This window comes from Mesoplodon densirostris, chromosome 4, assembly GCF_025265405.1.
Source record: "Mesoplodon densirostris isolate mMesDen1 chromosome 4, mMesDen1 primary haplotype, whole genome shotgun sequence".
Taxonomy (NCBI): domain Eukaryota; kingdom Metazoa; phylum Chordata; class Mammalia; order Artiodactyla; family Ziphiidae; genus Mesoplodon; species Mesoplodon densirostris.
Window position 1 is genome coordinate 88026654 of NC_082664.1, and position 13419 is coordinate 88040072.

At 35.5% G+C, this 13419-nt stretch overlaps 1 protein-coding gene across 5 annotated transcripts in view; it reads right to left on the minus strand.

Moving 5' to 3' along the window:
• The window catches only part of TTBK2 (tau tubulin kinase 2), a 161790-nt gene that overhangs the window by 68550 nt on the left and 79821 nt on the right, over positions 1–13419 (minus strand). For all 5 annotated transcript variants that reach the window (XM_060096700.1, XM_060096699.1, XM_060096702.1 and 2 more), the window contains 3 exons: positions 8643–8716; positions 2026–2166; positions 420–524 (listed from right to left, as the gene is read on the minus strand). In XM_060096700.1, the coding sequence (XP_059952683.1) occupies positions 420–524; positions 2026–2166; positions 8643–8716 (320 nt within the window). The remainder of the gene's footprint in view (positions 1–419; positions 525–2025; positions 2167–8642; positions 8717–13419) is intronic.

Genomic DNA, 13419 nt, shown 5'->3' on the forward strand with positions numbered 1-13419 from the left:
CTTACTTAAAGAAGTAAGGAAAGTATAATTACAATGCCATATCAAATAGAGAATATCACTAAAGAGAAATTTTTTAAAAGAACCAAATAGAAATTCTGGGTATGAAAAATACGGTAACTGAAATAGAAGTATAGGATGTACAAAGAGACCCAGACTGCAAAAAAGACCCTTGATGCTAAAGCGGTAATGTGTGTTCTTATAAAACCACTCTAAATCTGCACCTAATGTACATGTTTTTAAAAGCCACAACTCTCAATAATAAAATTAATTAACACCATCTATAAAGTAATCATAAAATCTACATGATACTTCTTGGATGACATCCATTCTGATACACAATTAGCATTTCTTTAAAAAGTGTGACACTATAAATAATAAGTTAATTCTCAAATATTTAATAATAATATGAAAAATCTTACTGGTCTGACGTCACCACAGGAATTGGTAAATTGTCGAGCCAAGCCAAAATCAAGCATGTAACATTTCCTACATGTACTAGGAAAGCGACCCATGGCAAAGTTTGACTAGAAGAATAAAGAAGGAAAATATACATATTATTTTTATACTTAGTCCTTATACCTTATCCTTCCTCTATTTTAATTCTTCTATTTAAACTCTATATAACACACATATCCCAAATATACTATTCTAGTCAATGATGTTTACTGGATATTAATACATAATTTTGCTGTGGATTCTACTAATGCCTAGGATCAGGTGAACTTTGAGCAACAAAAAATTTATGTGACTATAAATTTACATAAAACACAACACTGGCTTAACTGGAATCAGTACTCTAAGTTCCTTGAAATTCTAGTCTAAGTCACTACTTACTTTTTAAAATGGGAGGAACTAGGAGTGAGCAAAATAGAATACATAGTTCAGAAATTGAAATGAATTTCCTATAAGCATCATGAACCTGAATTTCACTACATGTAAAAATTAAAATACAATTCAAGGACACATTTCAAAACAGACTTAAGGAAAATACACTCTGCATTCTTCCCCTAATAAAAATAAATGTAACATTAAATGACCACAAACTTGCAAAGATAGGTATATAAGGGAATTTAGTTTTTTTAAAAAAAAGTCAAAAGTCAAATTGTTACAGAATTGTTAGCTTTTATTTTAAAATACTGTTTTATTTTAAAATACTGTTCTACTTAGGGAGCTTTCTAATCAAAATGGAAACTCTTCAATCACCATGGTTCTCAAATAATGATGTTTAACTTGACATAAAAATAAAAGCAGGAGAAATCTACGTTACATTAAGTCTGACTCAACTATGTTAATTTTAGTTGGCATTTGCATGTAAACTGTTTAATTTTAGAAATCATGTAGCAACAGATGGAAATAATTTTCAACTGCAACAACCAACATATGATAAATTTATAGTAAATACAGCATATCAGAAATGGGTCATTTCCCCTTGTAATACAAAAACCAAGAAAGAGAAAATAAAGACATATTTCACAGTTACAGAAATGACAATTTCTAAGAAAAAACAGAATAGAAAAAAATACTATATATTGGCACTGTAGCACTCAGAAGAAAAAGCAAGCTCTTTCATAGTTGATGGTTTCTTATAAGTATAATTTGTCACTTGAGAAATAGTTCAAAGAACATAATGCCAACATCTAAAAGCAACATATGTATATATTTTTAACCAATATCAGGAAAAAGAAATCCAAAGAATAACTACTAATTTAGGTGTAAGGCTAAGTAATTGACAATGGTAACATATAATAATAATAGTGAAGCATTAATAATTTTTAATTTGGCTGCTGAGCAACATTTTCATTGTATGAGAAAAGCTCTTTATTATAAGTTATAGTTTGTAATTATCATTTTTTTTAAATTAAAAGGCAAGTTACATGAACTTTAAGTTTACATCTTTGCCACAGAAATTAAAGTACTACCTTGTATTTAATATAGAAAGCTACATTTGTAATTTACTGTGTCCCATCATAAGATTAAGATTACCAAGCAAACTCATTCTGTGATCTGGAGGAAAAGGCCCCCTACCGGTTTGATGTCTCGGTGCAAGAATCCCACAGAATGGATGCTCTCAATAGACTCCAGAATCTGTCTACCCAACCGAAGAGTAGTGCTAATGGTGAATGTGCCCCGAGACTGACTACGGCGTAGATCCGCCAGATTCCGACCCTGTGGAAACCAAAGAAATACTTTCAAGTACTGTACTAAATGTATAAGAGAAGAGTAGAGAATTGCTCATTTACCATTAAAAAATGTTTTGACTGAAATAGCAAGGATTTTACCCGAATCATGAGCCTCTCACTCAAGAGAAGAGATTCTCTTAAGATAACCCATGAACATTTCGGAGATATTTAAGAATAACCAAAGTTTTTTTTTAACATATTATGTTTCTTTTTAACTTTTTTTTCTGAATGAAGGATTCTTTAAATTCTATAGAACTTCACAATTTTCTAAAGTTTCACACACATGATTTCATATAATGCCATAATAACTCTTTTTAAAAATCTCCTATCCCTATACTGCCCCTACCCCCTCTCCCCTCTCCCCACTGGTAACCACTAGTTTGTTCTCTATATCTGTGAGTCTGCTTCTTTTTTGTTTTATTCACTAGTTTATTGTATTTTTTAGATTCCACATATAAGTGATATCATACAGTATTTGTCTTTGTCTATTCTACGTCTATAATATGTTTCTGAGTCATCATGTTTCCTTTGTCACTGATGTTATAACAAAATATAGTCTTGATTACTTAAAAAAGATATATACACAGGGCAGTAATTCCTCATTATTGCCTAACATATTCCTATACAAACTACTTAACTTTTCTGTGTCACAGTTTCCTTATAAAATGGGGCCCATAATACCTACCTTACACTGTTTTGTAAGGATTAAACAAGATCCATGTAGTGTTTAGAATACTGTCTGGCACACACTAGGTACTCAATAAATGCTAATTACTGTTATTATAAATAAAAATGATATGAAACAAACACTCAATTACTTATAGCAGTAGATAAAAGCAATGAATTTATCTAGCCTGTGGCAGATGTATTACATTCATGACTGTATTTAGTCCTTAGCACCCTAAATAGAAGTTGTTATTCCTGTTTTACAGATGAGAAAACTGAGGCTCAGAGACTTTAAATAATTCTGACCTGTTAAGGTAAAACTGTTGTTCAAATCTTAGTCTGTTTGACTGGAAAGTGTTCTTTTTCCACTGCACAGTGCTGCTCTACCCAGAAGATTCCTTATTGCATAGGTACAAACAAGCAATCTGACGAGAAGAGCAGGCTAGGATGCTGCAGTTCCACCTCCCAAAGAATGGAAACTGGCTCCTATATCACAAGGGGATTGAAACATCCTAATCTCTCTATACCCCAAATTTTATAGTGTATGTTTGGGATTAATACCACTAATACCATTACCTCAACTAAAGACAGTTAATTCACTTCTGAAAAAGTAATAAATTCTTAAGTGACTTAAATACCATGTAAAATAAAATATTAAATAGTAATCAAGTAATACGAGAATTGAAAAATTACAGAAAAGTCAGGAGACTTTAATACTTCATATTCTCTTTAAAAATGCGGTTTTCCCACAGCATTAATTGGTAGTTAACTTTTTTATTATTTTTTAATGTTAGTGGAATTTATTTTATTGTTCTCTACATCCTCAGCAAACGTAAAATGACTGATAATCTAGGGCAATGAGTTTTATAATCCCATGAGAGTACCTAATAACTTTAATTAGCATTTCAATAATTTTTTTCTTCAAAAATCAGTATTTTGACTGCCAAATATATACCTAAGGTAATACTGGAACTTTATTTGTAAACAAATTCTGCCATCATAAAAGTTTTTGAAAGGAAATCAATTAAAGTGTATTTATGATATTAGTAATGCTTTTTAAATTTTAAATCTTTTAAAACATAAATCTAAGGTATCAATTAACAAAATCTGAGAAGATAAAAACAAAGCTGGCAAGGGTATGGGGAAAAGAATTATTAACATGGTACATACATGCAGGTTGATCCACCAAGTTATACTTCAGGGTATATATTACAGGTGATTATTATTTATTATAGATAAAAACTGAAAACAATCTATATACATCCATCAATAAATGAAATGGTTAAATAAATTATGGTTCAGTCATCTTACTGACTGTTATGCAACCACTAAAAAAAGAATGAACTCTCATATACCTATCCATCACCCAGAATTAACAATTATCAATTAATGGCCAATCTTGTTTCATCTGTTATCCACTCCTTCTCTCCCACTGTGCAACACACAACATCTTCCTTTGTACACACATATACTGGATTATTCTCATGTAAATTCTAACCATAACATTTCATCTACATATATTAGGCAAAGAGATGAAAATATAAAATCAAAGAAGTTACATGCCAGCAATTCTGTCACCACAAATTTGAACTGGAAATATCAGTATGAACTATGATATATTTTTTCTTTAAAAAAAAAATCCTGAACCTATCCACTTGAAAAGAATTTAAAACAATGACCAACCCAATTGCAGCAGGCACCCATAGCATCTATATTGTCATCTCTAAATACCATTTCTCATTAAGAGGAATCAGAAAGTAAGGATACTATCAAAGTTCCCTATTGAGGAACCAACTCATTATTCTGAAAACTTTTAAGTAAAAGAATCAAACATTAGTCCTTCCCTTCTGTGTGAAATGTACCTTAGGATAACCTAATAGTTGGTGGAGTGCTTTTTAAAGAATTCCAGCTAATAAAGAAGAAATTATAAAATTAGAACAGTATACTTGCAACCCTACTGAAGTAATGAATCTAGGCAGTGGTTACTAATGGGTTGATAAAACCTAAGAGAAAAATCACTGGGAACTTTAAAATGGATGGAGAGGCTGATGGCCCCGAAACCTCACTGTTCAATTTTAACTAAAAGAGAGACAACCAGACACTGCCTACTGATATGATATAAATAGGAAGCACACAACCCACCTCTGAAGTATTCTAGCCAAATAAAACAAAACTGGAATCTGATCTAATCACAAGTTTATAGAAAATACAGGGGACAGAAGAACATGTTAAATATCACCACATGGAGACAATCAGCAAAATCCAGAATGTGGAAACTTCTGCATGACAAATGACTCTGTTTTTATCAATGACAATACAAACAACAAAAAGAAAACTGTAAGAAAAAAAAATGAGAGGGAAACTAAAGATTAAAACAGGCTTAAGAGATATGTATGCACAAAATACAATGTGTGAACCTTGTCTGGAACCAGATTCAAGTAAAACAAATATAAAAAAAATAAATAAATAAGGGAGAGAAACAATCAAGAAAATCTAAAGATTGACTTGATAATTGATGTTATTAAGATACTATTGTGCATTATGGTTAACAGTGGGAAAAAAAGAATCCTTGACTCTTAGAAATATATATTGATATACTTACAGATAAAATATGCCTTGGATTTTCTTTGAAATCATCTGGGGAAGGAGAGGAAAGGGAGACTACACCTCAGATAAGATTGGCCATATATTGAAGATTACTGAAGCTGGGTGGTGAGTACATGGATATTCATTATACTATTCGCTCTACTTTTGTTTATGTTTAATTTTTTCCACAATAATAAAAAGTTTAAAAATATATAGCAGTCCTGGGGCTTCTCTGGTGGCGCAGTGGTTGATAGTCCACCTGCCAATGCAGGGGACACGGGTTCGTGCCCCGGTCCGGGAATATCCCACATGCCGCGGAGTGTCTGGGACCGTGAGCCATGGCCGCTGAGGCTGCGCGTCCGGAGCCTGTGCTCCACAACGGGAGAGGCCACAACAGTGAGAGGCCCGCGTACCGCAAAAAAAAAAAAAAAAAAAAAAAAAAAAAAAAAATATATATATATATATATATATATATTATATATATATATATATATATTAATATATATATATATATATATATATATATATATATATATATATATATATATAGTAGTCCTGATGTTAGGCAATCTAGATCTACATCTGTACTGGTTACAGGATTCAAAACATTTTTTGCCCCTTCCTAGGTGATATGCTTATCACAAAATATCACCCTTTGGCTATACTAAGGATGATCATGTAAAGCCTCAATAGTGACAGGATATCAAATGAGAGCTGGCCAAGGTCTTCATAGTAGAAATGAGAAAATAAACATGTGTGACTGCTTGAACTCTATTAGATTTCAGACCCATTTTAATGGTAAATAGCCAGAACTTCTACAAGAGAAACAGGATTATTCCTTAACATTTTTAACAGCGGATGTTATATAATTGAATTGCCAGGAGGAAAAGACTGAAGTTAACTTAGGAACAATGAGGGTTTTTAGAAAAAATTAGATATGTCAGTGAGAAGCTGGGTCTGAGCATATAAATTTTATTAAAATATATGTAGGAAACCCCAGCAGTCATCTTCAGTATGTCAAATAAGAGAAAGAACCCTCGAACAGTTATAACAGCTTTAGTCTTGCCTCAAATCGAGTCAACCATAACTGTAGGGATGGGAGGTTAATGGTGGGTTAATTTTCTCATGACAGGAAAAAATACAGCATGCAAGTCAAATTGAAAGGTTCTTGGATGGGTCCATAGGCGCTTGCCAAAGGTCACAAAAGCCATCGTTATCTGATATACACCAGCCTCCTTAGTTCTCCCACACTAGGAGCCTTCCCATTTCCAGAAAGTGAGATTAAGGTTAAGTGCAAATAAAATAAAACTGAGTATATGCTAGGACTGAGAGAGAGACTGCAGACTAAAAAAGACTGTCCATGTTCTCCAGTCAGTAGTAGCCTAAAGACAAAAATAGTTTTATTGTGCCAAGAATACTGGCCTCAGGCTTCCATCAAGTCCTAACACCCATCAAGTTAGTCAGTCTCAGGCAAACCACAAAACTGTTTGAGCTTAAGTCTCTTCATTTGCAAAATGGGGATAAAACCTGTCCTATCCTCTTCAGAGGATATGATAAGGATCAAATAAGATGCATAATAAATCCAGAAGAAAACTATAAAATAGCATACAAAAAGTTATATTATTATTGGTCAAAGTGAAAGACAGAATGGTCCATACTAATGACCTAAAAAGATACAGGGATAGCTACTTCAAGAAACAAAACTGGGCTTTCCCTGGTGGCGCAGTGGTTGAGAGTCCGCCTGCTGATGCAGGGGACGTGGGTTCGCGCCCCGGTCTGGGAAGATCCCACATGCTGCGGAGCGGCTGGGCCCGTGAGCCATGGAAGCTGAGCCTGCGCGTCCGGAGCCTGTGCTCTGCAAAGGGAGAGGCCACAGCAGTGAGAGGCCCGCATACCGCAAAAAAAAAAAAAAAAAAAAAAAAAAAAAGAAACAAAACTATGCTGGCTCAAGAGTAGTGAATCACATGATTCAAAGACTTTAAGGCTACAGTCTGCAGGGAGATTAATATCTATAGATCTAAATCAAATGCTGAAGGATAGCTGAGGGAAACAAAAAAAGAAGAGGAAGAATTTAGGCCAGGATCTATGTCTCTGAAATCACTACTATGTACCTAAGTTGAAAAAATAAAAATAAAAGAACCAAATGCCTAAAACAAACTTTGCTAAAGATGAAGGGAAACCCTGAGGATCCTAAACTAGGCAGCAAAGTGAACCATGGCCTTTATTTTATTTTATTTTTTATTATTTATTTCGGCTGTGTTGGGTCTTTGTGGCTGCAAGTGGGTTTTCTCAAGTTGGAGCAAGCGCAGACTATTCTTCATTGCGGTGCGCGGGCTTTCTCATTGTGGTGGCTTCTCTTGTTGCGGAGCATGGGCTCTATGGCGCACAGGCTTCAGTAGTTGCAGCATGCAGGCTCAGTAGTTGTGGTGCACGGGCTTAGTTGCTCTGTGGCATGTGGGATCTTCCCGGACCAGGGATCGAACCCGTGTCCCCTGCATTGGCAGGCGGATTCTTAACCACTGCACCACCAGGGAAGTCCCTGAACTATGGCTTTTACACACTGATGGTGACTACAGGTTCAGAGCTCTCTCTGTGTGTGTGTGTGTGTGTGTGTGTGTGTGTGTGTGTGTGTGTTCATTCAGGGGCAGGGGCAGTGTCAGAGAGAATGGGATGATTTCCCTCTTCTCCTTGCTGTAGTCATTACTTCAATGCTTCCTTTCTGAATTTCTTGCATCTGCTACCCAACCCAACTCCACTTTCCATCTAAAGGATAGGGGAACAGAGCTATGTTAATGATAAAGAGAAAGAGGAATGGCATTTCTCCCCTATCTCATCTTATTCTTAAATTTTCAAGCAGTCAAGGTTGATACTTGTGAAAATGGAAAACTAGAGCCCTTAAGGTAGTGAAAGGTGGAGAAGGAAGGGACAGGGACAGGACAAAACTCATATTATATCCAGCAATCCACGTGGGGATCAAAAACTTTGCAGTGATGACAATCAATGAAGATATGCATCAACTAAATAGTTGACAGAGACAACCCTTCCATCTTTGGAAAAATATGTTATCAGGTCTGTTTAAAGTTCCATCTGCATAGTATAAAACATTCTGAGATGATACCAAGAATGTTGTTAATTTTATTCATATCTACTATAATTAGGTATTTTGATCAAAACTGGACAATTTTAAGATACATTTTCAAAGTAACCTACCTGCAACTGCATGACCACATAGTTGAATCGATCATTCCTCCCACAGCCAATAAATCTACAAACATGGTCTTTCCCTGGATAAAAGAAAGAAAGAAAGAAGATAGTAGAAAAGGTTGTACTACAGTTTCTCTTCTTAAAAATTAATAATTTGTTTTTCTGTATAGTATTTTATCGAATGTAAAGGATCTATCTTAAGAACCTTAAGGACAGGAGATTAGTATTATTCAAATTTTCTACCCATCTCCCTCCATATCCTACACCGCTCTTTGTGTAGTCAAATAAATGTTTACCAAATGAATAAATAAACAAGTAAATGAGGGAACAAATGAATGATAATTTATTTAGGAAGGAAAGAATTAAGAGGTCATTTCAGATCAACTTGCCCAGACATGATACATCTGAAAGCACAGAAGAGCAATAAATAAGAACTATGTTAGGAATATAAACCGTGAATTTTAGATATGGTCTGCCATTCACCATTATAGACTCAGTGAGTCCCTTCATCTTTCTGGGCCTTATTGATTTGGATTTGCTCAGTGGTTTTCAACCTGAGTTCCACATGTGAAATCCAAGGAGCTGCTAGTGGCTAGAATGCAGAGGGAAGCAGAGATGGAGCAGACAGAGGCTAGGGTCCTGCCCCTGATTCAGCAAAAGCAAACAAAGGTGCTAAAAGAGGATCAGGACTGGTGGATTCCAGGGCCAGAAGAGGGAATCAGGCTGGAGAACAGTGACTGAAGGGAGGGAGAACAGAATGAGATGATGCTGGAGAAACAGGCAGGCACCAAATCCAGAAGGGTCTTGGACTCCACGATAAGGAATCTGAACCATATGTATAAGTCAATATTTTCCAACCCTGGCTGCTTATCAAAATCATCTGGGAAATTTTTTGAAAACTCATAAACTTTATACTGATTCAGGATCTGTGGCGGAAGATACAGGATATGAGCTTTCAAAAGTTCTCTAAATGACCCAAACGCAGACAGGCCATGGATGATTTTGAAACATCCAGGTATTTGGAAACTACTGCTGTGTAGTGAGAAGCATCTAAAAGGTAAACACTTAAAACGTTCCATTTTAGAACATCACTATGGTAGCAATGAGGAAGATCGACTACAGAGAGGTCAAATATGGATGCAGAATGGTCACTCTGCTGATAGTTACAATATCTCAAGAGAGAGAATATGGGTTTGAACCTTTTTTTTGAATCTTATGTATTATAGATAGATTAAAAAATAGGATAAATCTGAGAGATACTAAAGATATAGTTTTTGACTAGAAATTGGCACAAGTAAAAGTTGTACCAAAATAAGAGAATATAGTAGGTTGCATAGATTTTAAGGGATATCAGAATGTTGAGTTTGAGGACAACCAGTTGAATTCAGTAGACAATTGTAATTTCAAGCCTGGTGCTGAGACAAAAAGCTGAACTCCAGAAATACATTGGGGAAGGATTGGTTCATGGAAGGCAGATGGAACTACAAACATAAATGGATGATTTCCAAGTTGAAAGAATAAATAATGAGAAGAAAAGAAACCGAAGAACAGAATACTAGAAAATGAACCATTTACAGCCATAAAAAGAAACGAAACTGAGCTATTTGTAATGAGGTGGACAGACCTAGAGTCTGTCATACAGAGTGAAGTAAGTCAGAAAGAGAAAGACAAATACCGTATGCTAACACATATATATGGAATTAAAAAAAAATGTCATGAAGAACCTAGGGGTAAAACAGGAATAAAGACACACAGACCTACTTGAGAATGGACGTGAGGATATGGGGAGGGGGAAGGGTAAGCTGTGACAAAGCGAAAGAGAGGCATGGACATATATACAGTACCAAACGTAAGGTATATAGATAGTGGGAAGCAGCCGCATAGCACAGGGAGATCAGCTAGGTGCTTTGTGACCGCCTGGAGGGGTGGGATAGGGAGGGTGGGAGGGAGGGAGACACAAGAGGGAAGGGATGTGGGAACAGGTGTATATGTATGACTGATTCACTTTGTTATAAAGCAGAAACTAATAAAAAGAAAAGAAAAGAAAAGAAAATGAACCATTTAAAGCATGAGCAGAAATAAAAGAGTCCATGAAGGAAACAGAGTAACAGCCTGAGAGCAAACTATAAGAAATGGATATCTCACACCAGTCAGAATGGCCATCATCAAGAAATCTAGAAACAATAAATGCTGGTGAGGGTGTGGAGAAAAGGGAACACTCTTGCACTGCTGGTGGGAATGTGAATTGGTACAGCCACTCTGGAGAACAGTATGGAGGTTCCTTAAAAAACTACAAATAGAACTACCATATGACCCAGCAATCCCACTACTAGGCATATACCCTGAGAAAACCATAATTCAAAAAAAGACATGTACCAAAATGTTCATTGCAGCTCTATTCACAATAGCCCAGAGCTGGGAACAACCTAAGTGTCCATCATCGGATGAATGGATAAAGAAGATGTGGCACATATATACAATGGAATATTACTCAGCCATAAAAAGAAACGAAACTGAGCTATTTGTAATGAGGTGGATAGACCTAGAGTCTGTCATACAGAGTGAAGTAAGTCAGAAAGAGAAAGACAAATACCGTATGCTAACACATATATATGGAATTAAAAAAAAATGTCATGAAGAACCTAGGGGTAAAACAGGAATAAAGACACAGACCTACTTGAGAATGGACTTGAGGATATGGGGAGGGGGAAGGGTAAGCTGTGACAAAGCGAAAGAGAGGCATGGACATATATACAGTACCAAACATAAGGTAGATTAGATAGTGGGAAGCAGCCGCATAGCACAGGGAGATCAGCTCAGTGCTTTGTGACAGCCTGGAGGGGTGGGATGGGGAGGGTGGGAGGGAGGGAGATGCATGAGGGAAGGGATGTGGGAACAGATGTATATGTATGACTGATTCACTTTGTTATAAAGCAGAAACTAAAAAAAAAAAAAAAAAAAAAAAAAAGGATATAGATCACAGAATCCAAAGGAGAAGAGCATTTTAAGGGGGAAGTGGCCAGTGACAAATACTATAGAAAGGCTGAGAAGTGCTCATTAATATAAAAAATTAGGAAGTCACTCGTGAGTGGAAAGGGCAGAATCTAGTCTATAATGGGTTAAAGAGTAAATGGAACATGAGACAATGAGGGCAATCTTTGAATAGGCTTGCCAAAAAAGAGAGGAAGTCACAGACCAAGAGCTAGAATGACAAATTTTGATAGACTGTTAAGAAATACATCCCAACAATCATAAGGAATTAGTCCACTGACTGATTTAAAATATAAATACAATCCAGATTTAATTTAGTTAATAATTCCACACTTCTCTTTTGCATCTAGGTTATCACATTGTTCTCTCATTCTCTGTGCTTTTGTTGAAAAGGGCCATAACTAGCAAGAACAGGTGCAATGGGAACAATAATTCACAATGTGTACAATGTATGTATATCACTTTATATATATTTTACATATGTTTGCAAAACTAAGTCATCTAATAAATTGTAGTAAGAATGAAAGGATTAAAATGACCACCAATTGGTAACTTACTCTTTTCCTCAGCTTCATAGAAACAATTAAAAAATCATTTTAAAGTATTTTCTTATTATCCATTCCTCAAGATTCCACCTTCCTATCATGTAACATTTAAACGCAGCATCTCTATTACAAAGACATTTAAATCATCTAATAACAAAAGGCCATATGAAATTTAACTCCTCCAGGAATGCCCTTTTAAAAATATCTTTATGATAAGTCACGTCAGAATACTATTTATCTCTTGATACTAAAACCACCCAATTTTTTTTTTTTTTTTTTTTTTTTGCGGTACGCGGGCCTCTCACTGTTGTGGCCTCTCCCGTTGCGGAGCACAGGCTCCGGACACGCAGGCTCAGCTTCCATGGCTCACGGGCCCAGCCGCTCCGCGGCATGTGGGATATTCCCGGACCGGGACACAAATCCGTGTCCCCTGCATTGGCAGGCGAACTCTCAACCACTGCGCCACCAGGGAAGCCCAAAACCAACCTACTTTTAAAACGATAAAAATCAAATAAACTAGACCCTTTATTGGGTAACCAAAACACAAAATCAGTAGCAAATTTTCTAGGATTCCCTGGTACATCTTTACTGCTTTAGGTAAGAGCTTAATGAGTTCTTATCTCATACATTATAACATAATACACTACTGATCTTATATTTTAGATATATGCAATTAATGAAACTACTTAACAAAGTTATTTCAGTAAATATGTACAAATTTTTGGAAGTACAGAGAAACTACAATTTAACTGAAACAGTAACTCTTCACCACCACTTACAGCAATTCTTAAAATAACTTTTATAATAACTAGTACAAACTGAGGTATCACTCCATGAGTACAGGGACCATGTCTGTCTGTTCTGTTACCTACCCCACAGTACCTGGCAAAGAGTGAAACACCTGACTGATATTTGTGAATGAACAAATTAATAGAAATAACAATAACTAATAAAGCATGCATAATAGGAAGCATACTATGCTAGCCATTATATTAATGCTTTATATGTATTTAATCCTCACAAGTTAATAGCATAAGAATTATTATTTTCCCTATTTTTCCAATGTGAAAATGGCGGCTTAGTGAGGTTAAGTACTTTGTTCAAGACCCCACAGCTGGAAAATGATGGAGCAGTTTGATTTTAGAGCCTTTGTTCTTATCCATTACGCCAGAAACAATTGAAACAGATTTTAAAGTCAAGTAACACCTTGCAAATAAATATTAAAACTAAAAGATAAATAAAGACTA